General features: G+C 42.1%; 3 protein-coding genes across 8 annotated transcripts in view; 2 read left to right on the top strand and 1 right to left on the bottom strand.

Annotated features, from left to right (window-relative positions):
- Positions 1-26,684, bottom strand: part of LOC118395568 (neurotrophin receptor-interacting factor homolog) — a 384,346-nt gene that overhangs the window by 184,428 nt on the left and 173,234 nt on the right. The gene's annotated exons all lie outside the window — the stretch shown is intronic.
- The window catches only part of LOC118395579 (zinc finger protein with KRAB and SCAN domains 3-like), a 128,283-nt gene that overhangs the window by 42,425 nt on the left and 59,174 nt on the right, over positions 1-26,684 (top strand). For 2 of the 5 annotated variants that reach the window (XM_052465132.1, XM_052465131.1), the window contains exons 2-3: positions 11,814-11,944; positions 13,658-15,505. In XM_052465132.1, coding sequence (XP_052321092.1) covers positions 11,814-11,944; positions 13,658-14,833 — 1,307 coding nt within the window. In that variant the 3' untranslated portion in view covers positions 14,834-15,505. Of the gene's footprint in view, positions 1-10,517; positions 11,027-11,813; positions 11,945-13,657; positions 15,506-26,684 lie in introns of those variants that run through there. The other 3 variants (XM_035789478.2, XM_052465130.1, XM_052465129.1) reach the window with 3 other exon arrangements.
- On the top strand, positions 19,437-25,056 carry LOC118395604 (protein glass-like). The gene is made up of 3 exons (XM_035789466.2): positions 19,437-19,946; positions 21,654-21,793; positions 21,999-25,056. The coding sequence occupies exons 1-3, from the start codon at positions 19,679-19,681 to the stop codon at positions 23,058-23,060; spliced, it is 1,470 nt and encodes a 489-aa protein (XP_035645359.1). The 5' UTR covers positions 19,437-19,678; the 3' UTR covers positions 23,061-25,056.

The raw sequence follows: 26,684 nt of genomic DNA, 5'->3' as shown, positions 1-26,684 counted from the left end.
TGATATTTTATTTTTACCCCTGAGGAGATGGTCAAGAGACGTGATCAGATGAATTGGCTAACTCAACAATGGTAAGTGCTTGCCATTCAACTATTAGTCAAGTTTATATGACTGAGTGTGTAATGTGTGCGTGTTTTCTGTGTCTGTATCTGTCAGTGTCTGGGTGTGATGAGGCACACGTAGACTGACTAGCTAACTGTTAGTGTATTAAATCCAACTGTGACAGAGTGAGTGAATGTGTGGCTTGGAAGGGAGAGCTGAAGTGGGATGTGTAGCCCATGCAACCTACATATCTAGATAGTAACTTATGGGACCTGTGTGTGGTGTGGGAGAGAGAGAGAATGTGTAACCCATAAAACATTTTCAGTAACTTATGGGACCTGTGTGTGGTGTTGATATTTGTCCTAAAGACAGGTTACATAAATGCATGAAATGGCCATCTACAAAGTTATGACATTTCTTTATATCAAACCTGACCCATTTACACTACTAGTGAAAGTGTGTGTGATTCACACATGCATTTCAAGATGTGTAGGTTGCGTAGTTTGTGTGTTTTATTGAACATGTTTATATTACTTTAAATTGTATTGTCTAGAATAGATGACGACGATGACTGAATGTTAAAGAATTATATATTGTTGTCTTATTTTTCAGATGAAAAACATCTAGTGCTCATTGGTCGAGATCTCTGGTTCCATGAACCTCTGCAAGGAAACGGTCACCTCGAACAGGAACTAACAAAAAGGAAACATCAGAGGACATATTTCTTTGATAGCCAGCAAATCTGCAGAGAAACCTTCAAGTTCCGACACGTGTAAGTTTTCATTAGAGTAATACAACTTAATGTTTTCTGTTCTTATTGGGGCTGCAACAATATTAAGTTCCATGAGGTATTTAAGAAAAATTGTGGTAGGCTGTATCATGAATAGAAATAAAACAGCGGAGAATACATTGTACCTTTCAGCACAAAGGCATGTTTAAAAATAAGTATTTTCTGATTTCATCATTTCTACAAAAAGCTGACTGCAGTGATAAAGTTCTACAACATGGTGGAACATGGTGAGGCTCCAAGGAAGAAGAGGTGTGGTGGTCTCGCCAGAAAACAGGTGCTGTCCTACGAGGACACTCATTCCAAAACCATGGGCATTAGTATGGAGTTGGTCCCCCCCTTTTGCTGCTATAAAAGCCTCCACTCTTCTGGGAAGGCTTTCCACTAGATCAGTGTTCGCCAACCGGTCGATCTTCAAGGCATTCCTAGTCGATCACCATATATTTCTGTAGAAAAGCCAACGAATGATAAAGGCTTGCTCTCCTTTAAAAAAAATTGTGTTGAGCTGTTGCCGGTAGGTGCACTTGATTCAAAAGTCCTGCTCCGGGTAAACTAAGTGTTCCCACGAGACAAACTCCGCCTACCTGGCTGACCGGCAAATCTGTGACAAAATCGGGTGGACCTACTGCACTGCTCAATCGGATAGCTCAAATCACCGTGGCTACAGAGCTTCCATGACCCTGGCCACAGCCAAGTGTAATAAGCTTCTAACCTACGTAAGATTTAATCATTTTTAAAACCGTGACCACAGAGAGACTGTCACCGAATACAGCAAAGAGCTGCATTTTTTGTGAGTTTAAGTTTATATTCAGCACTGGCACTGTTTTTATTCAACACTATTACAAAACATGCTTCTCCGTACTTCCACTCGGGGTGCAGCTGCAATGAATAAGTAGCCAAGTATCGATAGCCCTGCATTTGATTATATTTATTAGCAGCTCCTCGTGTTGATTTTAGTATTAAGGAATATTTAACTTTCTCTGGTCATAGGAACAACATGAATTTGTGCATGAGGCAGATGCGGTGCAACTCGAGTTTCGCCATCAGGTGGAAGACGGTGTCCCCTCTCTCTGGTCATCCAACTCGGAATTCCAAGTCGGAAACTCGGGCATCTTTCTAGAGCCCCCGACTTTTCGACCTGAAGATCACTGATGTCGTGATTTGACCTCGTTGACCATCAGATGCAGGTACCATCGTCCAGTAGAATCCCTGTGGAACACTTCCGATGCCTTGTAGAGTCCATGTCCCCGATGAATTGAGGCTGTCCTGAGGGCAAAAGGGGGTGCAACTCAATATTCTGAAGGTGTTCATAATGTTTTGTACACTGTGTACATCACATCTTTCACCCTATTCTGCATACACACAACAGCGCTTTATAACCAATATACACTTACTAAATATACCTACACATACCCACACTAACAAACTACTCCTCTATATAAAGGGAGTCCATATGCTGCTAACAGCTTAGCTTCCTCCACTGTTTGACTGCCCCATACTGGGCTTGAACCAGTGATCCTCTGCAACACTCATGACTGCCCTCCTTGACAACGTGCAAAACTCCTTCACCATACAACAGGTACCTCTAGAATGGCTTCATCTGCAACATTTCAAGGTAGCTGTGGAGTGAGCTTAACGGTACGTTAAGAACGGTACGGTAAATAGTTTAGTCAGGTTTGTCTGATGATGACTCAACTTATCATAGCGGACTCAAATTGACCCACAACATATTTATGTCCACCATGATGGGTTTAACAACAATGAAGTAATTCTGTAATTACAGCATAGGACTCAAACGTAGTGGGGATGGGTAAATACTACATGTTAGAAAAGTGTTTGTCTGTCTGTAACTAAAAAGCAGCATTCCCCAAGAGAGGATGACTTTCACTTTAGCAGTGATAAATTCATGAACTTCTTTGAGGAAAAGATTATGATTATTAGAAAGCAAATTACGGACTCCTCTTTAAACCTGCGTATTCCTCCAAACCTCAGTTGTCCTGAGTCTGCACAACTCTGCCAGGACCTAGGATCAAGAGAGACGCTCAAGTGTTTTAGTACTATATCTCTTGACACAATGATGAAAATAATCATGGCCTCTAAACCTTCAAGCTGTATACTGGACCCTATTCCAACTAAACTACTGAAAGAGCTGCTTCCTGTGCTTGGCCCTCCTATGTTGAACATAATAAACGGCTCTCTATCCACTGGATGTGTACCAAACTCACTAAAAGTGGCAGTAATAAAGCCTCTCTTGAAAAAGCCAAACCTTGACCCAGAAAATATAAAAAACTATCGGCCTATATCGAATCTTCCATTCCTCTCAAAGATTTTAGAGAAGGCTGTTGCGCAGCAACTCACTGCCTTCCTGAAGACAAACAATATATACGAAATGCTTCAGTCTGGTTTTAGACCCCATCATAGCACTGAGACGGCACTTGTGAAGGTGGTAAATGACATTTTAATGGCATCGGACCGAGGCTCTGCATCTGTCCTCGTGCTCCTAGACCTTAGTGCTGCTTTTGATACCATCGATCACCACATTCTTTTGGAGAGATTGGAAACCCAAATTGGTCTACACGGACATGTTCTGGCCTGGTTTAGGTCTTATCTGTCGGAAAGATATCAGTTTGTCTCTGTGAATGGTTTGTCCTCTGACAAATCAACTGTACATTTCGGTGTTCCTCAAGGTTCTGTTTTAGGACCACTATTGTTTTCACTATATATTTTACCTCTTGGGGATGTTATTCGAAAACATAATGTAAACTTTCACTGCTATGCGGATGACACACAGCTGTACATTTCAATGAAACATGGTGAAGCCCCAAAATTGCCCTCGCTAGAAGCATGTGTTTCAGACATAAGGAAGTGGATGGCTGCAAACTTTCTACTATTAAACTCGGACAAAACAGAGATGCTTGTTCTAGGTCCCAAGAAACAAAGAGATCTTCTGTTGAATCTGACAATTAATCTTAATGGTTGTACAGTCGTCTCAAATAAAACTGTGAAGGACCTCGGCGTTACTCTGGACCCTGATCTCTCTTTTGAAGAACATATCAAGACCATTTCGAGGACAGCTTTTTTCCATCTACGTAACATTGCAAAAATCAGAAACTTTCTGTCCAAAAATGATGCAGAAAAATTAATCCATGCTTTTGTCACTTCTAGGTTAGACTACTGCAACGCTCTATTTTCCGGCTACCCGGATAAAGCACTAAATAAACTTCAGTTAGTGCTAAATACGGCTGCTAGAATCCTGACTAGAACCAAAAATTTGATCATATTACTCCAGTGCTAGCTCTCTACACTGGCTTCCTGTCAAAGCAAGGGCTGATTTCAAGGTTTTACTGCTAACCTACAAAGCATTACATGGGCTTGCTCCTACCTACCTCTCTGATTTGGTCCTGCCGTACATACCTACATGTACGCTACGGTCACAAGACGCAGGCCTCCTAATTGTCCCTAGAATTTCTAAGCAAACAGCTGGAGGCAGGGCTTTCTCCTATAGAGCTCCATTTTTATGGAACGGTCTGCCTACCCATGTCAGAGACGCAAACTCGGTCTCAACCTTTAAGTCTTTACTGAAGACTCATCTCTTCAGTGGGTCATATGATTGAGTGTAGTCTGGCCCAGGAGTGGGAAGGTGAACGGAAAGGCTCTGGAGCAACGAACCGCCCTTGCTGTCTCTGCCTGGCCGGTTCCCCTCTTTCCACTGGGATTCTCTGCCTCTAACCCTGTTACGGGGCTGAGTCACTGGCTTGCTGGGGCTCTCTCGTGCCGTCCCTGGGGGGGGTGCGTCACCTGGGTGGGTTGATTCACTGTTGTGGTCGGCCTGTCTGGGTTGGCGCCCCCCTTGGGTTGTACCGTGGCGGAGATCTTTGTGGGCTATACTCGGCCTTGTCTCAGGATGGTAAGTTGGTGGTTGAAGATATCCCTCTAGTGGTGTGGGGGGCTGTGCTTTGGCAAAGTGGGTGGGGTTATATCCTTCTTGTTTGGCCCTGTCCGGGGTGTCCTCGGATGGGGCCACAGTGTCTCCTGACCCCTCCTGTCTCAGCCTCCAGTATTTATGCTGCAGTAGTTTGTGTCGGGGGGCTAGGGTCAGTTTGTTATATCTGGAGTACTTCTCCTGTCCTATTCGGTGTCCTGTGTGAATCTAAGTGTGCGTTCTCTAATTCTCTCCCTCTTTCTCTCTCTCGGAGGACCTGAGCCCTAGGACCATGCCCCAGGACTACCTGACATGATGACTCCTTGTTGTCCCCAGTCCACCTGGCCATGCTGCTGCTCCAGTTTCAACTGGCCTGGGCCCTAGGACCATGTCCCAGGACTACCTGACATGAGGACTCCTTGCTGTCCCCAGTCCACCTGGCCATGCTCCTGCTCCAGTTTCAACTGTTCTGCCTTACTATTATTCAACCATGCTGGTCATTTATGAACATTTGAACATCTTGGCCACGTTCTGTTATAATCTCCACCCGGCACAGCCAGAAGAGGACTGGCCACCCCACATATGCTCTCTCTAATTCTCTCTTTCTTTCTCTCTCTCGGAGGACCTGAGCCCTAGGACCGTGCCCCAGGACTACTTGACATGATGGCTCCTTGCTGTCCCCAGTCCACCTGACTGTGCTGCTGCTCCAGTTTCAACTGTTCTGCCTTATTATTATTCGACCATGCTGGTCATTTATGAACATTTGAACATCTTGGTCATGTTCTGTTATAATCTCTACCCGGCACAGCCAGAAGAGGACTGGCCACCCCACATAGCCCGGTTCCTCTCTAGGTTTCTTCCTAGGTTTTGGCCTTTCTAGGGAGTTTTTCCTAGCCACCGTGCTTTTACACCTGCATTGTTTGCTGTTTGGGGTTTTAGGCTGGGTTTCTGTACAGCACTTTGAGATATCAGCTGATGTACGAAGGGCTATATAAATCAATTTGATTTGATTTGATTTGTAATCTGTATCACCTGGCTATTTTTTAAAAATTATTATTACCTTTATTTAACTAGACATGCCAGTTAGGAACAAATTCTTATTTTCAACGACGGCCTAGGAACAGTGGGTTAACTGCCTTGTTCAGGGACAGAACAACAGATTTTTATCAAGTCAGCTTGGGGATTCAATCTTGCAACCTTTCGGTTACTGGCCCAACGCTCTAACCACTAGACTACCTGCCGCTCCTCTTCCAGGAGGAGGAGGGTCCAGACGTGCTGCTGGTGAAGGGGGAGGGGTGTGTGGAGGGTCTGGGGAACCCTGAGGGGACCATGGTCATGGAGGACAACCAGACTACACCTACTCCTGAATCCACAGAGTAGCCAACTGAGCAGCACAGGACCACACACAGTCTCACTGAGGTGAGCCCACTGTGAACTACTGTCTGAATGGCATTGGGTCAGAGCCAATACAGGTCAATACAGTAAAGATAGGTAGGGATCCTAGATCAGCACTCTTACTCTGAGACTGTGGATACGGGCCCAGGTCTTGATTCATTTGTTTTTAAGTGTGGGATAATGCCTTTGAATTATCAAACCATTAAACAGTATCAAGTAACCAAATCAACTAGCATGTTTGCATAAAACTTATAGCAATCCCTCGTTGCCCAATCAGAAGATGCTCCATAGCAGGGTGCTCATATCATATTTATTGATCCAACATCCTCCTACTGTGTATCTATTAGTCAGTAGACATGGAGTGTGCAAAGCTGTCATCAAGGCAGAGGGTCGCTACTTTGAAGAATCTCAAATATAACATATTTTGATTTGTCCTGTTATTTGATGCAGGTATTTTATGAGAAAATTAGTGCCTTAAAAATCCTTAGGGATAAGTGTCCCGTTAACGGGACAGTTGTAAATCATGCAGCTCCTTGTGTCACGTCACGATCGCAGATTTTAGAGAAACAACAAAACTCGATACAAGTGTCTTATATCGTCTGAAAGCTTAAATTCTTGTTAATATAACTGCACGGTCCAATTTACAGTAGCTATTACTGCGAAAAAATGCCATGCTATTGTTGGAGGAGAGCTCCAAACAACAAAACACTTTTTCACCACAATAGGTTTGATAAATTCACCTCTATTCAGTTATGGGGTCCTTCTGTAGCTCAGTTGGTAGAGCATGGCGCTTGTAACGCCAGGGTAGTGGGTTCGATCCCCGGGACCACCCATACGTAGAATGTATGCACACATGACTTGGATAAAAGCGTCTGCTAAATGGCATATATTATATTACTATTATTATATGAAAACTGGTTGTTTTGCAAATGTTGGAAAAGCTAAGTCAAAGTCCAAGTATACAGATTTGATGATATTCTTGCATAAAAAGGTCATATGAATGCAAATGTCTCCTTTACGATTTGCCCAAATGTACCTGGGTGACTTCACACTAAATCTCTTGTAGTTACTTCAAGTTATCTGTTTGCACATACACTGCTTCTATCTTGTGGACACCATCGGAATTACAACCAGAGTGATGGCTGGAACAGGGACCTTTCTGTTGCATTTCAAAGAGGGTGTTTTTTTTCTTTGTATTTTCTTCTACCAGATCTATTGTGTTATTCTCCTATTTTCAATTCACATTTCCACAAACGTCAAAGTGCTTCCTTTCAAATGGTACCAAGAATATGCATATCCTTGCTTCTTCAGGGCCTGAGCTACAGGCAGGTAGATTTGGTATGTCATTTTAGGTAAAAATGTTAAAAAGGGGGGCTATCCCTAAGAAGTTCATGTTTACTTGACATGCAGTAGTGAAGCTGTGTGTAATTTAATGTTGAACGTTTCCAGTGTATTCTAACATTCATTTTATCAAAGTGAGTGTACCAGATTTACAAAAGATAGTGTTACCATAGTGAGAAAATGTATACTTCTTGTCACATATCATTTTGTGAAATAAAAGTACTGCACTGCAAGTCCCTTATGTTAGAGTATGACCATTTTGTTGAAATTAAATACAAAATCAAATCTGTGCTGATAATACATGATTTTTGGGGGGAAATAATATGAGGGACTGAGTTTCCCTTATCTCAGGCAAACCAAAACATTATACTTCATTCATGAATCAACACATAAGGAATGTTTTATAATAAACTACAATGGCTCCATATTATTAGGTATTTGAATCACAGTGTTAGCGATGGGCTTGACTGTGGTTAACATTTTATAATATCATGTCATGTTTGTGTGTACAGCAAAGAGTTTCTTATATAAACCGCCATGCTTTTCTGTTCAATGTGTGTTTACAGTCTACAGTCCATGAGGACCTGTTGATATCCGGTATTGATGACGGGAGAGACTGGACCTCTGAGGTGGATGATCATAAACCCTGGCCCCGGATCAGAACCCTGGATCAGGAGCAGTCGCTCTTCCTTCCTGAGTCGGAACCAGGACCAAACCAAGAGGGACAGAGACTCCACCACCACACAGAACACAACCAGTGGACAGGTGGACTGAACAACAGTCCTGGTGGTCATCAGAGAGACAGAGGCTGCAGTCAGGGATCCAGTCTGCAGCCCAGACCCTTCTCTTCACAGTCTCAGTGCAGGGATGGAGCAGGGCCTGGGGCTGATAGACCCTCCTGTTCCTATGATACAAATACCACAGTATCCATGATGAACAGATCACCCTGGGCTTCAGCCTTCAGAGTTTGGTGGGAGACCCCCCTGGTGGTAGTCTTTCAGGTTGTCTGTCTTCTCTTTCAGGGTCTCGTCTAATGCCTGATAACTGGGTTCATAGAAAGCCTGGACCTGGGTCTAACCTTTCTCAGCTACCTCATAGTTACCCCACTAATACAGACAGGGTCAGGATGGGTGTTCACCACAAGATGTACGTAGCCTATAACACAGCACACAATCCAAACAACACCCAAACAATGGCTGAAGGTCAAGGAGGTAGCTCAAATTCTACACCTGAGGGTGGTGGCTCCTACTTCTACCTCCTCACGTAATCACTGGATCACAACGTGTCAGGCCGAGCATTAGGACGGAGACAAGTGGCTTCACTCGAGCAAACTATTTGAAAGAACACCCGACCTTTCACCCCAAGGAGAGGCCCTTCTTGTTCCAACTATGTTACAAGAGCTTCTCCTTCCTGACTAACCTTACCAGACATAGTAGTGTCCACAACGGTGAGAAATGATAGCAGTGTGGTTTGAGATGCACACAGGGGATGTCTGGGCACTATTCATTAGCTGACATATAGTTATCATGTGAAGTGTCTTAGGGTAATAAGGTAATTAACCACATAACCCTCATTAACCCTTTATTAACTTGTCATTTGAAACAGGGTTGTGTAAATAACTTTTTAGAGCGACAGTAAACCTAGGCTAGAACAAGGACAGTTGAATATTTATCTTACTGAGGTGATGTAGATGGAATAAATTAATTCTAATATTTTCTACTCTATTCTTGCTAACACACAGTTCTTTCTAAACAATTCTGCTCTCAGCTTGAAAGATAGCAATCATAGGAGATTTTGTGTAAAAACCCTCTGAATTTGGCATTCTAGATTGTGTTCCTAATTTCAATCAACTGTTTATATTTTTAAATCCCCTTAAAAACCAAGTTAGGAATAGGCTACCTCATTTCAAAATAGGCCATCACTGTCAACCATGTATGATAATTTGTCACATTATACCAAACGTCCAAACAACATCTCCATCACAATAATTGAATTAATCTCAATCAGTTTAATGGGAATATGCATTTACACTGAACAAAAATATAAACGCAACATGTAAAGTGTTGGTCCCATGTTTCATGAGTTGATAAATATTCCAGAAATGTTACAATACGCACAAAAAGCTTATTCTTTAAAATGATGTGCACAAATTTGTTTACATCCCTGTTAGTGAGCATGTCTACTTTTCCCTGGCAGACATTCCTGCAGTCAGAATGACAATTGCACACCCCCTTAACTTGAGACATCTGTGGCATTGTGTTGTGACAAAACTGCACATTTTAGAGTGGCATTTTATTGCCTCCCCAGACAACGTAACATGCCCCTCTAAAATGTGCAGTTTTGTCACACAACACAATGCCACATATGCCTCAAATTTAAGGGAGTTGTTTGGACCCGTGGTTTGCTGATGTCAACGTTGTGAACAGAGTTCCCCATGGTGGTAGTGGGGTTATGGTATGAGCAGGCATATGCTATGGACAAGGAACACAATTGCATTTTATCATGATTTGAACGCACTGATCTGATCTGATCTGTACACAATTCCTGGAAGCTGAAAATGTCCCAGTTCTTCCATGGCCTGCATATTCACCAGACATGTTACCCATTGAGCATACTCTGGATCGACATGTATGACAGCGTGTTCCAGTTCCCGCCAATATCCATCAACTTCGCATAGCCATTGAAGAGTGGGACAACATTCCACAGGCCCCAATCAACATTCTGATCAACTCTATGCAAAGGAAATGTCGCGCTGCAGTCGTCAAATGGTAGTCACACCAGATACCGACTGGTTTTCTGATCCACGCCCCTACCTTTTTTTATGTGACCAACATATCTGTATTCCGAGTCATGTGAAATCCATAGATTAGGGTCTAATGAATTAATTTCAATTGACTGATGTCCTTATATGAACTGTAACTCAGTCAAATCTTTGAAATTGTTTAATGTTGCGTTTATATTTTTGTTCAGTATATAGAGCAGTACCGTGTTTCAAAGAACAGTGCGCGTACCTTTTTCATTTAACCACACCCTTTGAGCCATGACGCCAACCAATAAGATAATTTCATTTCAAGTGTAAACGGAAGTGAACAGTGACCAACAATTTCCCCGTTAGCGTTTTTATTTCGACGTTTATTAACACGCTGAATTCAAAGTATGACAAATGTAACTGCACAGCATCAAACTTACCACAGGTAGTGTGTAATTCGCGTTGGAGACAGGACTTTGTTCATATGTTATATTCGTAACACTAGCCTGCTAGTTGCTGACGTTAACAATGGCAAACTGTGACGGTGTGGTTTTTCACACTCAAATAGCCTCCATCATGGAGGTGCTAGCGAATGCAGCCGTTGCAGAGATCTGTAAACTCGTAGACGACGAATATGCAGTGTTTCGTTTGGAAATATCTCAAAGCCAGAAAGAAAACAGGGCATTGCAGAGGAAACTACAGCTACTTGAACTGAAGGTGGCACGGGAGCGCGTCCTCGCCAGTCCCAGTAGTGTCAAGATCCTCGACCGATACAGAGGAATGGCAAGAGGTACATTTGCAGTGCCTGTCGCCCCCATCCTCTGCACGCATGTTCAGATGTGTTACCCATGATTGGGTCTTAGTTAGCCCATTCAAATAGACGATAAAGGTTATTTAAGCAATAAGGCCCGAAGAGGTGTGGTATATGGACAATATACAACAGAGTGCCTGGATACAGCTCTTAGCCGTGGTATATTGGACATATATATCACAAACCCCCGAGGAGCCTTATTGCTATTATAAATTGTTTACCAACGTAATTAGAGCAGTACAACTAAATGTTTCATATAAGCAATATATTATTTTTCAAATATAAAGTGTACACTTGCAAAGTTGCACCCGGATGTATTTTGAGAAACACAGGAAATGTGGAATGGTCCAATGGAAATGCGAGCGCAAGGTGAGAGGATATGTCGAAGCCGAGGCAATGTTTGAAAACAGCCAGGTGCAACTTGCTAAACTGTGCACAGTAAGTGTATATTTTTTATTTGAAATATTATTTATCGTATAAAGTTAAGTTAAATGTTTCCAAAGATATAGCAAGTGAGGCGCATTTGCGTTTAGAGAGTGTCTGGATTAAACAGCGTCGAGATTAGAGTTCACGAGGGAGCAAACTGGGGTCAGTACCATCAACTGAAAACCCGGGGGGGTGCTATAAACTGGGTATACCCCACTTGGGATCCATGAGAGCTTGTTCTTGGATAGTAGGCAATAATTCACCAGATTAATTTACTTAGTTATTTTGCACATATCGGTCGGGCTCTACTAAGCACCTCTTTTCCCACAATAACTCTCAGGGGAAGGACATCTCACTGGAGGCCACATGAGCTTTGTGAAGCGAGCAGGACACAACACATGGATAGATGACCAACCAATCACTGTTGATGAGGGGAGTGGAACCTCAACCCAGCACCTTATCTTGATAGAGGTTAGTGTGGCCAGTTTATTTCAGAGAGGCTACCCTCAGCTAGAGATGGGCATGGTTATTTGAATATCCAAACGTATGTTAGTATTCGATTATTAGGGATATTCATTTAAGATTTTTTTTTCAAGGCAGTGTCTATAATTAAATAATGATATGTGTGACACTGCTACATAGCCTACAAGGATAGATTACATTACATTCAACGTTTTATTAAAACTGTTATGTCAGAGTGCCTCATAAAAAAGACTGCACCGGTAGCTTACACACGTTTCACACTGGTGTAGCTTGTTATTGTCGGTCAATCAAGAGGAACCATGTGTAGTAAGTGAAGTTGGAGCAAAAGGGAATTAAAGTTACGGAATTAAGCTGGCTAGATGAGATGTAGGCTACAATGATCAACCAACAGCTCCTGTTTCATATGAATGGAGTTGTAAACAAGGATGGGAAGCACAGCAAAATAGCCTCAATTGGCCTTGCTACTTTAGCTGGCTAATTTAGCTGGCTACTGTAGCAAGCTAGCTTTTTTCTACAACGATGCAATCATTACATGCACTACAGGATGGCATGACAGAAACTATGGCAGCACACAAGTTTCTCTAACTAGCGCGAGTTGGTTTGGCTACTTTCTCTTTCTCCCTCAGTGCTACACACACCGGACCCTGCTCTTCTCTCAAATCTCCATTGAAGTAAACCAATAAAAATACATTCTTTAAAACGCATGAATCCGGATATCCTAAAAATATAATATTATTAAAATAGTGAAATCATTTAAAATGCCCATCACTACCCTAAGCTATTCACTTAAAGATATATATATATATATATTTAACCTTTATTTAACTAGGCAAGTTAAGAACAAATTCCTATTTACAATGACGGCCTACCAAAAGCCTCCTGCAAGGAAGGGGGCTGGGATATAAAATAAATATAGGACAAAATACACATCACGACAAGAGACAACACTACATAAAGAGAGACCTAAGACGACAACATAGCATGGCAGCAACACATGGTACAAACATTACTGGGCACAGACAACAGCACAAAGGTCAAGAAGGTACAGACAACAATACATCACACAAAGTAGCCACAATTCTCAGAGTGTCCATGATGTTATCTTTGAATGAAGAATTGAGTTAACTGTCCAGTTCGAATATTTGTTGCCGCTCGTTCCAGTCAGTAGCTGCAGCGAACTGAAATGTACATCCACATTTATATGCCATAGCCCCCAGAGATCCATGAAGTTTGGACATAAAAAATACAAAAAAATGCATTTGGGGTGCAAAAACAAAGAAATTATATTCATATTTTTTTTATTGTATGTGATCTGTAGTGGCCATTTGACTCAATTGATAGTAAATATGAACAGACTATTTATTAACAAGCTCTTATTTAGATCTTATTTCATGTGAAAATTATTCCATTGCTCTGAAAACTTTCACTATTCCTGACCTGTTAGAAACAAATTGAATATCAAACTCAAATTATAATTACACAATTACACACAAGAAAGAATTATGAAGGTGGCACCTCTCATAGGTACAACAGGACCTGACAGGGTGGCATGTATGGCCTTAGCGATACGATCAAAAACTAAATGTCCATTAAAGAACATAAAAATGAATTGCTGGGTCTCAGGAGAGTATGGGAGCTTGTGATACTTTCCTATGATGTTGTTATCCAATTAGACTCCTGTACCACCTCTCTTCTTGTCAGTCTGCAGATGCAGAGGTTGCAGGTCCTGGAGGATCGTCTCTGGTCAAGCAGGAGAAGACTGAAAGAGAGGACCCACCACACAGCAGAGAGACCCAGACTAGAGCGGCCCCTGTAGCCACGGAGGACCCAGCGCTGCCCAGGATCCGATGCAGCATCGGGTCAGTGGAACACCGAACACCGTCAGAGATCAACACTGAGACTTTAACTGAAACACACAGGCTCTTACACACAGGATATGACCACAGATCAGACCCAGAGAGACTGGGCTGTCCTCCTGCTCCTGGCTCAGAGTACTCACCGGTATTTCACCAGAGCCAGAGGACAGTTTATTCCCATGGAGATGTTGGTGACGCTCTAGACACTGGCGGTGATGATCTGTCTTGTTCTTACACTACAGAGATGGATGCTAGCAACATATCCTTGGGCTTAGAGACACAGACCGATCTGTCTAGAGGGGACTGGAACCGGTACAGTAGGAGTGTATACTCTGAAGGGTGCCAGGACAAGAAAGTGGAGGTTATGGTGGTAGATGAGGTGACTGTGAAAGTGGAGGGCGACGTTCCTCCCACATGGAATGCAGATGGTCACCTAGGAGACGGACAGTCCCAGGGTAGAGATTTCTTAGATTACAGGGAACGCTTAGAGACCAATCCAAATGTTGCAATCCAATCCCCTTTACATTCGCTCAGGGATCGCGACCCAGTATCCACGTCGATGGAGCCTTCCGATTCACAAGGCCGCGTCCTTTTCGATCAGGTATTGAACTCAAACGACAGAGCGAGAGCCCAGGCTCAGGGAGGGGGAGCCACATCAGGTAATGGTAAAGAGAAACGGTTCCTCTGCATGTTCTGTAATAAAGGATTCAGCTGCCTCCAGAAGGTGGAGATGCACCAGAGGGTCCACACAGGGGTAAAACCCTACAGCTGTACCCAATGTCATATGCGCTTCGCCCAGGCTCGTGACCTCAAGAGGCACCAGAGGGTCCACACAGGGGAGAAACCCTACAGCTGCCCCCAGTGTGAAAAGAGGTTCTCCCGCCAGGACAATCTGAAGATACACATGAAGGTCCACACAGGAGAGAGGCAGTTTGCTTGTACGCAATGCGGGAAGAAGTTCACAGAGAGGAGCTACCTCAGGATACACCAGCAGAAAAACCATCCCAATCTATTAACATAGAAAGTAATCATTCCACTAGATAGCTTTTGAAGTTTAGATCAAAACCTGCATTAAAGGGTAGGTAGCATAAACATAACTGAATGTAACATGGATTTGCATTAGTATACACATCAAAAGTCCCAATGCAAAGTTACCTCACTTTTCAATTTTGAGTTATTACATAAAACCCATAAAAATGCCGAAGTCATCCTGGAAGATGTTTTCGCGGGGTGTGACGTAAGATGGAAGCCCCAGGAAAGCCAGCCTATTCCCCTTAAATGTAAACTCCCAACAGAAATAACTTTATATTAAACAATATTGTTTACACTCATTACTACTGGTTTCAATTACATTTACTTTATGAATGTATTATTATAAATCAGCTTGCCAGGTTGCTAGCCAACTAGCCTGCTAACGTCAGTGGTGTAAAGTATTACTTAGGTAGTTTTCGGGGTATCTGTACTTTACATTTTGGACAACTTATAATGTACTTTTTACTCCAAACATTTTCACTGAAACCAAAAGGTATGTTACATTTTGAATGCTTAGCAGGAGAGAAATGGTCCAATTCACACACTTATCAAGAGAACATCCCTGGTCATCCCTACTGCCTTTGATCTTGTGGACTCACTAAACACGAATGCTTTGTTTGTGAATTATGTCTTATGAAGAGTGCCCCTGGCTATCCGTAAATTTTTTTTTAAAAATGCCGTCTGGTTTGCTTAATACTTTGATAGTTAGGTATATTTCAGCAATTACATTTACTTTTGATACTTAAGTATATTTAATACCAAATATTTTTGAACTTTTACTCCGTAGTATTTTACTGGGTGACTTTTACTTGAGTCATTTTCTATTAAGGTATCTTTACTTTTACTCAAGTGTGACAATTGGTTACTTATTCAAATACTGGCTAACGTTAGCACTGCATGAGTCAGCCAGTTGCTATCAACACCTAACTTCCAGCTACATTAATGTAGACCAAAGTTTTGGGAAAGCATAACGCCATCTAACCAGTTATCAAATAATGTTACCAGTTTATGCAGCAGTGGAGGCTCGTTTGAGGAGGAAATGGAGGACCATCCTCAGCGAAATTTCATAAAAATCCAAATAGTGAAACATTAAGTTATTTTTTTAGATAAAACTATACTAAATATATTGAAATAACTTGCATTAACTGGACAAAAATATAGTTCTAATACCAAGATTTATACATCTACCTCCTGTAATTTGAAGGCCAGCATCCCGGAGTCGCCTCTTCACTGTTGATGTTGAGACTGGCTTCTGTTTCTTGACACTCTAATGTACTTGTACTCTTGCTCAGTTGTGCACTGGGGCCTCCCACTCTTCTTTCTATTCTATTTAAAGCCAGTTTGTGCTGTTCTGTGACGGGAGTAGTACACCGCGTTGTACGAGATCTTCCATTTCTTGGCAATTTCTCGCATGGAATAGCCTTAATTTCTCAGAACAAGAATAGACTGACGAGTTTCAGAAGAAAGTTCTTTGTTTCTGGCCGTTTTGAGCCTGTAATCGAACTCACATGCTGATGCTCCAGATACTCAACTAGTCTAAAGAAGGCCAGTTGTATTGCTTCTTTAATCAGAACAACAGTTTTCAGCTGTGCTAACATAATTGCAAAAGGGTTTTCTAATGATCAATTGCCTTTTTAAAATGATAAACTTGGATTAGCTAACACAACGTGCCATTGGACACCTATGTAGATATTCCATTAAAAATCACCCGTTTCCAGCAACAAAAGTAATTTACAACATTAACAATGTCTACACTGTATTTCTGATCAATTTGATGTTATTTTAATGGACAAAAATGTGCTTTTCTTTCAAAACCAAGGACATTTCTAAGTGACCCCAAACATGAACAGTAGTGTACTTTCTTCCTCCTACCCCCATAATGTCAAGCTTGATTAACAACCCCTCCTTCCACATAACATATGCTTTCTCCACATCAAAAAAGACCGCTACTACAGTCTCCTTGTTCACCTGAGACTTCCTGACCTCTGCTTCTAAGTAGAGCACTGGGTCCATAGTTCCCCTTCCTGAACCCACTCTGATGTGGCGATAGTAGCCCCCTGCTCTCCCGGAAGTAAGTTAGCCTCTCTGTAATCATATGTTCCATAATCTTACACACATGTGATGTTAAAGCTATTGGCCGATAGCTTGTTGGGTCCTTCCCTGGCTTCCGGATTGGTACCACTACTGCCTCCTTCCAACTGCCTGGTAGTTTCCCCTCCTCCCACACTGTGGAGAAGGCACAAAAAAAAATATTCCCCCTCAGGAGACTGAAAAGATTTGTCATGGGTCCTCAGATCCTCAAAAGGTTTTACAGCTGCACCATCGAGAGCATCCTGACTGGTTGCATCACTGCCTGGTATGGCAACTGCTTAGCCTCCGACCACAAGGCACTACAGAGGGTAGCGCGTACAGCCCAGTACATCACCGGGGCCAAGCTTCCGGCCAACCAGGACCTCTTTACCAGGCGGTGTCAGATGAAGGCCCTAAGAATTGTCAGACTCCAGCCAACCTAGTCATAGACTCTCTGCTACTGCACGGCAAGCGGTACCGGAGCGCCAAGTCTATGTCCAAGAGGCTCCTCAATAGCTTCTACCCCCAAGCCATAAGACTCATGAACAGCTAATCAAATGGCTACCCAGACTATTGGCATTGCCCCCCCGGAACGCTTCTGCTACTCTGTTATTTTCTATGCATAGTAACTTTAATAACTGTACCTACATGTACATGTTACCTCGACACAGGTGTCCCTGCACATTGACTCTGTACCGGTAACCCCTGTATATAGCCCCGCTATTGTTATTTACCGCGGCTCTTTAATCATTTGTTATTCTTCTCTTTTTGGGGGGTATTTTCTTAACTGCATTGTTGGTTAAGGTCTACCTACACCTGTTGTATTCAGCGCATGTGACAAATTACATTTGATTTGATTTTGTTGTACAACACCAAAACCTTACCCAGTGCCTCATCACTAAGATGGGACAACATAACATAGCACACCTCATCTTTCCCAGTTGAAGTTAACCCAGCCTTACCTATTGTCCTTTTCATCTCTGCCATGGTAAATGGTGCATTCAATGCATCCTTTACATCCTCCCTCATATCCAGCACTCCAGGATATTCCTCTCTTGTTCTCTCTCTCTCTCCCCATCCTCTGACAAATTTGCCAAGCTAAATGGAAACTCCTCTGGAAAGCATGGAGTTTATTAGGCTACAGATTAAATAAATTATGAACTTCACATGGTGGTGAATGTGCAAGATACTCCTTTCCAATAAATATCGAGGGTCTTATTCTGGTGACATGATTGATGCTTGGCTGCCGTTTGACAAATAATATCGCTCTTATCCATAATAATCTCATAATGTAGATAGCCAACCTCCACTGGATGTGCGAGCTGTTAGCTAGAGCGCATGTGCCAAGACCAGAGTGGGCACATTTGCTATCTTAACAGTTGTGACAAAACCATCAGTAGAGTTGAAAATGTGGTGGAAACGCATTTAACTTGTATTTATTTGTATTCGGTACATGAGACTTTAACAGCAAAAGTTATTTTTTCATCTGCAAACAGACTGATGGAAACGTATCGCCGGTGGGAAAATGCGCACTTTGTTTCATGCAGATTGTATATTCGTAATGAAAATCTGTCTAAAATTGAATGGAAACCTACCTAATGTCTAGGAGTGCAGTGATGCGTAACATATTTTGGAATGCTGTTCCTTTCATTCAAGGTTTACAAATGCTATAATCTAATTTCCCCATCAATCTTTCTAGGCCGATCCACTATTTAAACTTACAGGCTGCAAGTAAATTAAGGACTTTCTGGTCTCAGTGAAGCATGGTCGGGAATGTCTTCCTGCCTAGCTGGTAGACTGGCAGAGAAGTCTTAAAGCGATGTCACCTTGTGTATCTGGAGAGAAGAATGTTTAGTGAATAACTTGATTGTTTCAGGCAAAACAAATGCATGAGCATCTGACGCACCACTAGCTGGGTATTTTCAAACTAGATTTGCACTTCGAAGAGAAGATCTTGGGCCTGCTTCTCTCGGTTGGCGAAGCAAAGTTTTTTTTTTTTTGTCCTTGAAGATCGCTACTACTTATGAATGGACGGAATAGCAGCGGAATAGCCTCAATTATCCTTGCTTCTTAGGTGTCTACTGTAGCTAGATAGCTAGCTTCTTTACAATGATGTAAAGACATGCACTACAGGATGCCACATCTTTCCAGCGGATGAGTTTTAGTTAGGTAAGATTTAATGTTTTTTTTGTTGCTATGGTTATTAATTATACTGCACTGATAGAGCGTAAATCCCAGAAAACAGATTTGATAGTGGCAGCAGCAGAGATATGAGTGTAAGAGATTTTAGAGCAGAAGATCTAAAGGGAATTTTAAGAAAAGGGGTCTGTCCCATCCTCCCAGTTGTCCTGGAGTAAGATCTGGGAGGACTAGAGTACTGGGATAGGGGTGGTGAGTTTTTTGGGATATAGTGGTGTATAAAATGTGTGTGTTAGATGGTGGTGCAATTTATTTTATCCGTTTCCCCTTATTTTTTTTGTGACAATGTGCAATTCACACTCCGACCTGTGAAAGGAAACAATAACCAACACAGCCGTCCAGTCTACCGGAAACTCACACGAAGAAGTAAACAGAAAGTGAACAGTGACTAAGAACAATTTCCACTTTAGCATTCATTGTTATTTAGACGTGTATTAACACCCTGGAACTCAAAATATGACTGATTTAACTGGACAGCATCACATACTTACAGCGTGTAGTGTTTAATAAGCGTTGGAGACGGGACTTGATTGATATACGTGATCTCGGTAACTGCTAGTGAACAATGGATAACTGTATGGTTTTTCACACTCAAATAGCCTCCGTCATGGAGGTGCTAGCGAATGCAGCTGTAGCTGAGCTCTGTAAACTCGTAGACGACGACTATGCAGTGTTTCGTTTGGAAATAACGCAAAGCCAGAAAGAAAACAGGGTTTTGCGAAGGAAACTACTGGAATTGAAGGTGGCAAGGGAGCGCGCAGAGAGGACAACGCGGGAGCGCGTCCTCGCCAGTCGTGTCAAGATCCCCGACCGAAACAGAGAAACGTCAAGAGGTACAGTTTGCATACCAGTGTGTGGTGAACAACATTAGCGTGCAAAACAATAGTGGAATCGGCGGATCGCATTCAAATAAAAGTAACCCATTGAAACTGATTAAAACGGATAAAAATAGTGGAATCATGCCACAATAGATAATGCTATACCAGGTTGTAATGTTATGATAATTTGACAAAGTACAAATCTGTTGAAATCGCACTGTGGATGTATAGACTACATAAGTAAATTGGGGCGTTATTATATTGCAGTGTACATACAGCCTTACTTCTGGATTCTGGGTCCATGAAATGGGGTACCAGCCTACTCAGTGATACCCACAGATTACAATTGTGAAGAGTTTGCAGAAATATTAGAGATATAGATCTTATTGTTGAACTGTGGACAATCACTTCACTATTCAGCCTCTCCCAGAAGGTGGTGCACAATTGGCCCAGCATCGTCCGGCTTAGGGTTTGGCTGTCATTGTAAATAAGAATTTGTTCTTAACCTTTATTTAACTAAACAAGTCAGTTAAATAAATATTGTGCGTAATTAACATTAATATTGCAATGTACAATCAAATGTTCAATCATTTATTTATAAAGCCCTTACATCAGCTGATGTCAGTGCTGTACAGAAACCCTGCCTAAAACCCCAAACAGCAAGCAATGCAGGTGTAGAAGCACGGTGGTTAGGAAAAACTCCCTAGAAAGGCCGGAACCCCGGAAGAACCATAGAGAGGAACCAGGCTATGTACACCCTTACCTCTGGATCTTGAGTATGGGGTATTCGCCTACTCAGTGACACACACAGAACACAACTGTAAAGAGTTTAAACAAATATTAGCATTATAGCTCATATTGTGGAACTTTAACTGTGGGAAATCACCTCATTATACAGCCTATTCCTTCCCAAGATCATAGGCATAAGGGTGTACATTGCAAAATGAATTTTCAATACAATAGGCTGAATAGTGAGGTGATTTTCCACAGTTAAAGTAACACAATAAGAGCTACGCCGCTAATATGTGAAAAACTCTTCAGAATTGTAATCTGTGGGTGTCACTGAATAGGCTGACAGTCCATTTCATGGACCCACGATCAAGGCTGTACAGTGCATATAAGTATGCCTCCAATGCAATTCTGAAGTCTTACATCCCTGTGCGTTTAAAAGTTGTTTTTTTGCTTTAAACAACATTTTTGTCTTTTGTTGAATTTCTATAACAACATTCCAACCTTGTTTAGAATTATCTTGTCCAATTGTGGCATGATTCCACAATTATTATCCGTTTGCATCAATGGGGACTTTTAGTTTGAAGGCAAACCATTCAGCTATTGTTGTTCATGACACACACATTTTACAGAAGGCTGAGCAGCCTGTCATATATAGCGGCACTGCCTCTCCCCTCTTCCCTTCTGCATGTGTTCAGATGTGTTACCTAGAATTGGGTCTTGCTGGTCACTTTTTGGATAGATAAGTAATCAGGGCCATTATTGCATACTATCTTGCACAAAGACATCATATTCTAACCAGATTGTTCATGTTCTGCATTTCCTATTATTTACTCAATGAAAACAATGTGATACATGGAACATAATACATTGATCAATAAATAGTATATCAGGAAGTTATGAAAGTGTTACCTTACATCCCTGCCAATTCTAGACAGTATCAATGGTGTACAAAATACCGTTGACAGTACCTAACCACCTCTTTTCCCCCAGTCACTGTCTCAGGTGAAGGACGTTTCACTGGAGGGCACAGGAGCTTTGTGAAGCCAGCGAGACACAATACATGGAGAGATGACCAACCAATCACTGTTGAGGGGAGTGGAACCTCAACCCAGCACGTTATCGTAATAGAGGTTAGTGTAATAGTGTTGCATTAAAAATGACGATCACTTTGTAAATCAAATGTGGCCGTTTCCTACCGGAAGGCTCTCTTTAGCTATTCACTTGCTTACATGTACATCCTTATTTATCTGCCATAGGGGAGCTTGTGAGACTTCCCTACGACATTGTTATCCAATTCAACTAATGTACCGGTAATAACCTCTCTTCTTGTGTCAGTCTGCAGATGCAGAGGCTGCAGGTCCTGGGGTCAAGCAGGAGAGGTCTGAAGGAGAGAAGGACTCACAGCACAGCAGAGCCATCCAGACTGGAGCGCCCCCTGTAAGCAAAGAGGACCCCACCAGTGCCCCAACGTCTCCCAGGAACCGACCCAGCGTCAGGGAGGTCAGCGGAACGCAGAACGCCGTCCTCAAGTCAGAGACCGACACCAAGACTTTAAATTTAAAACACAGTCTCTTACACACAGGTTCTGACCACAGATCAGACCCAGGGAGACTGGGCTGTCCTCCTGCTCCCGGTTCAGAGTACTTACCGGTATTTCACCAGAGCCAGAGGATGGTTCATTGCCGTGGAGGTGACTCGATAGACACTAGTGGTGATGATCCGTCTTGTTCTTACACTACAGAGATGGACCCTGGCAACATGACCTTGGGTTTAGAGACACAGACTGATCTGTCTAGAGGGGACTGGAACCGGTATAGTAGTAGTGTATACTCTGAAGGGTGCCTAGCTAAGAAAGGGGAGGTTATAGTGATAGATGAGTTGAAAGTGGAGGGTGTCGTTCCTCCCACATGGATTGCAGATAGTCACCTAGGAAACAGACACTCACAAGGCAGAGATTTCTTATATTACAGGGAAAGCTTAGAGACACATCCAAATGTTGAGACCCACTCCCCTACACACACATTCAGGGAATGCGACTCAGTGTCCACGTCGATGAGTCCTTCCGATTCACAGGTATTGAACTCAAAGGACCAAAGGGCCAAGGCTCGGGGAGCAACATCAGGCAATAGTAAAGAGAAACGGTTCCTCTGCATGTTCTGTAAGAAAGGCTTCAGCTGCTCCCAGAATGTGGAGATCCACCAGAGGATCCACACAGGAGAGAAACCCTACAGTTGCCCCCAGTGTCACATGTGCTTCGCTCAGTCTGGCAGCCTGAAGAGGCACCAAAGGGTCCACACAGGGGAGAAACCCTACAGCTGCCCACAGTGCGAGAAGAGGTTCTCCCGCCAACACCTGCTGAAGACGCACCTGAAGATCCACACAGGAGAGAGGCCATAGCGCCTGTACGCACTGCAGGAAGAGATTCTCAGAGAGGAGCTACCTCAGGATACACCAGCAGAAAAAACATTCCACTCTATAACATAGAAAGTTTGTTTAGATCAAACCCTGCAATGAAGGTAGACTCAGAGAGATGACTTAGATGCACAAAGTAAACAGCAGTAGTGGGTCAATTTCTACAACAACTAAGAGCGTTGAAGCACAAGGCTAAATTTCTGATGTTTTGGTCCTGCGGCTACCACGTAGCAGCGTGAAGCGAACTCATGTACATGCGCAGATACTGTGTGACTGTGTGAAAGCAAAGTCTAGCATCACGCTCATCACAATATCTGGGGTTCTGCTCGTGGCAACCTCATAACGCTGAGTCTTCCTTTAAAGACAAAGGTTAATTTTCATTGTTGTCAGAATAACATTTCAATGTTGCATATTCCTGGGTAGAATATTGCATTTAGGGATTGTGCGATACACATAATTACATTGCCTTCAGAAAGTATTCACACCAGTTGACGTTTTCCTCATTTTGTTGTGTTACTGGCCTACACACAATATCCCATGATGTCAAAGTGGAATTATGTTTTTAGACATTTTTACAAATTAATAAAAAATGAAAAGCTGAAATGTCTTGAGTCAGTAAGTATTCAACCCCTTTTGTTATGGCAAGCCTAAATAAGTTCAGGAGTAAAAACATCACTTAAGTTGCATATTTAACATGATTTTTGAATGACTACCTCATCTCTGTACCCCATACCTACAGATGCATGTAAGGTCCCTCAGTCGAGCAGTGAATTTCAAACACAGATTCAAGACCAGGTAGATTTCCAATGCCTCTGAATGAAGGGCACCTATTGGTAGATGGGTAAAATAAAAAAGCAGGCATTGAATATCCCTTTGAGAATGGTGTAGTTATTCATTTGGATGGTATATCAATACACCCAGTTACTACAAAGATACAGAAGCCCTTCCTAACTCTGTTGCTGGAAAGGAAGGAAACCACTCAGGGATTTCACCATGAGGCCAATGGTGACTTTAAAACAGTTACAGAGTTTAATGGCTGTGATGGGAGAACTCAGGATGAATCAAGAACTTTGTAGTTACTCTACAACACTAACCTAATTGACAGAGTGAAAAGAAGGAAGCCTGTACAGAAGAAAAATAGAAAAATCCCCCCAAAATATATTTTTTTAAACCAAAAAGGCACTAAAGTAAAATTGCAAAAAATGTAGCAAAGAAATTAACTTTATGTCCTAAATACAAAGTGTTGTTTGGGGCAAAACCAACACATCAGTGAGTATGACTCTTCATATTTTCAAGCATGGTGGTGGCTGCATCAAGTTATGGGTGTGCTTGTCATCGGCAAGGACTAGGGAGTTTTTTTTAATCATAAAAATAAACGAAAAAGCTAAGCACAGGCAAAATCCAAGAGGAAAACCTGGGTCAGTCTGCTTTCCAATAGACACTGGGAGATTAATTCACCTTTCAGCAGGACAATTACCTAAAACACAAGGCCAAATATACACTGGCGTTGCATACCAAGACAACATTGAATGTTCGTGAGTGGCTTAGTATCAGTTTTGACTTTAAAAAAAAAAAAGTATGAATAATGTGCAAATATTGTACAATCCAGGTGTACAAAGCTCTTAATAAGGATTTACCCACAAAGACTCACAGCTGTAAATCGCTGTCAAAGGTGATTCTAACATGTTCTGACTCGGGTTGAATACTTATAATCAATATGTTTTTTTTTACAAATGTATAATTTTTCTTCCACTTTCACAGAGTATTTTGTGTAGATCGTTGACCAAAAAAAATACAATTAAATCAATTTGAATCCCACTTTGTAACACAGCAAAATGTGGAAAAAGGGGTGTGAAGGCCGCACTTAATTTTTATATTGTGCTTGCACTGTGTAGACTGATGTTCAAAAGCCATTGAAATACCCCCAAAATTCCTGAGACACTTTTAATGAGAAAATTAATGCAGATTTGTTGTTGAGATGTGTGGTTTTCATATATGGTGTATTTAAAACTTGTTTCTGTTTAATAAATACAAAATTGGACTTTACATTCTAAGACATTCATTGAGACTCTCTTTAGTATAAATCTGATCTCACCCTATTCTCATCAGAGGGGGAAAGGAGAAGATTAATTGTGTGTCGGCATACACCCAACATCGCTTTATTACCAATATACACTTACTAAATATACCTACACACCTACTGTTTAGTCAGGTTTGTCTGATGATGACTTTACTTATCATAGCTGACTTGATTTTACCTATGTATTTATGTCCACTATGATGGGTTGAAATGAAATTCTGTAACTACAGTATAGGACTCAAACATAGTGGGGATGGGTAAACACTCCATGTTGAAAGTGTGTTTATTTTCTGTGTGTACATACCTGAGGGAGTGCATGTCTGTGTAATCTGTATCACCTCTCATCCAGGAGGAGGAGGGTTCAGAGGTGCTGCTGGTGAAGGAGGAGGGGTGTGAGGAGGGTCTGGGGGGACCATGGTCATGGAGGACAACCATACTACACCTCATGAACCCACAGAGGAACCAGCTGAGCAACACAGGACCACACACAGTCTCACTGAGGTGAGCACACTGTGAACTACTGTCTATATGGTATTAGGTCCGAGCTCGTATCCACAAAGCCTCAGAGTAGGAGTGCTGATCTCGGATCAGTTTTGCATTTTAGATCAAAATGAATAAGATTATATGTAAATATCCTAGATCAGCAATCCTACTCTGAGATTGTTTTGTGGATACGGGCCCAGCTATTGATTAATTTTGTCTTAATTTTGGGACCATGCCTTTGAATTATCAAACCATTTTTATTTAACTAGGCAAGTTATTTAAGAACAAATTCTTATTTTACGACACCCTACCCCGGCCAAACCCTACCCTAACCCAGACGACGCTGGGCAAATTGTGCGCCGCACCTATGGGACTCCCGATCACAGCCAGTTGTGATACAGTCTGGGATCGAACCAGGGTCTGTAGTGAAGCCTCTAGCACTGAGATGCAGTTCCTTAGACCACTGCAACACTCGGGAACCATTGAAGAGTGTAAAGTAATGAAATAAACACTTTTGCATAGTATCAAATTAACTGCACAGTTATCATAGCAATCCCTAATTGTTCAATCAAAATATATTCCATAGCAGGTTGCTCATATCAGATTTCTTGATCCAATATCCTCTCACTCTGTATATTTTACAGTCAGTAGACATGGATGATGGGAAGCCTGATCTGCTGTTAGTCAAAGAGGAGAGAATAGAAGACGGAACAGAGAGCATTGACCTGCTGAGTGGACTAAAGATGGGGGAGCAAGGTAAGAGAGAAATACATAAGCCGACATACAGTAATAGATCTTCAATGGTAATAGTGATGCATCTGTCTATAGTGTTTTCTTCATTAATAAAATCAAATCAATACAACTTACATAATGTATTAACTTGACCAGGTTAAAAAAAACTTCATATGTAAAGTTTTCTGCCATGTTTGTAAAGTCTATTTTCTAACTCCTTCCTGCAGGTGGTTGGCTGGAGGCTGACAGAGGAGACTGGGTTCCCAGACTCAGACGAGTGCAGCCAAAGGCTCAGGGGACAACATCACTGATCA

Source organism: Oncorhynchus keta, chromosome 16, assembly GCF_023373465.1.
Source record: "Oncorhynchus keta strain PuntledgeMale-10-30-2019 chromosome 16, Oket_V2, whole genome shotgun sequence".
NCBI lineage: Eukaryota > Metazoa > Chordata > Actinopteri > Salmoniformes > Salmonidae > Oncorhynchus > Oncorhynchus keta.
Note: the sequence above shows the minus strand (reverse complement) of the source record. Positions and strands in the feature narration are given on the sequence as shown.

What these genes read in the sequence shown, in the direction of transcription:
- LOC118395604 (XM_035789466.2), top strand. Translation starts at nt 19,679, where the DNA reads ATGGATAACTGTATGGTTTTTCACACTCAAATAGCCTCCGTCATGGAG. An exon ending in AAACAGAGAAACGTCAAGAG is followed by an intron (nt 19,947 to 21,653) that starts GTACAGTTTGCA and finishes CTTTTCCCCCAG; the next exon opens with TCACTGTCTCAGGTGAAGGA. An exon ending in AGCACGTTATCGTAATAGAG is followed by an intron (nt 21,794 to 21,998) that starts GTTAGTGTAATA and finishes TTCTTGTGTCAG; the next exon opens with TCTGCAGATGCAGAGGCTGC.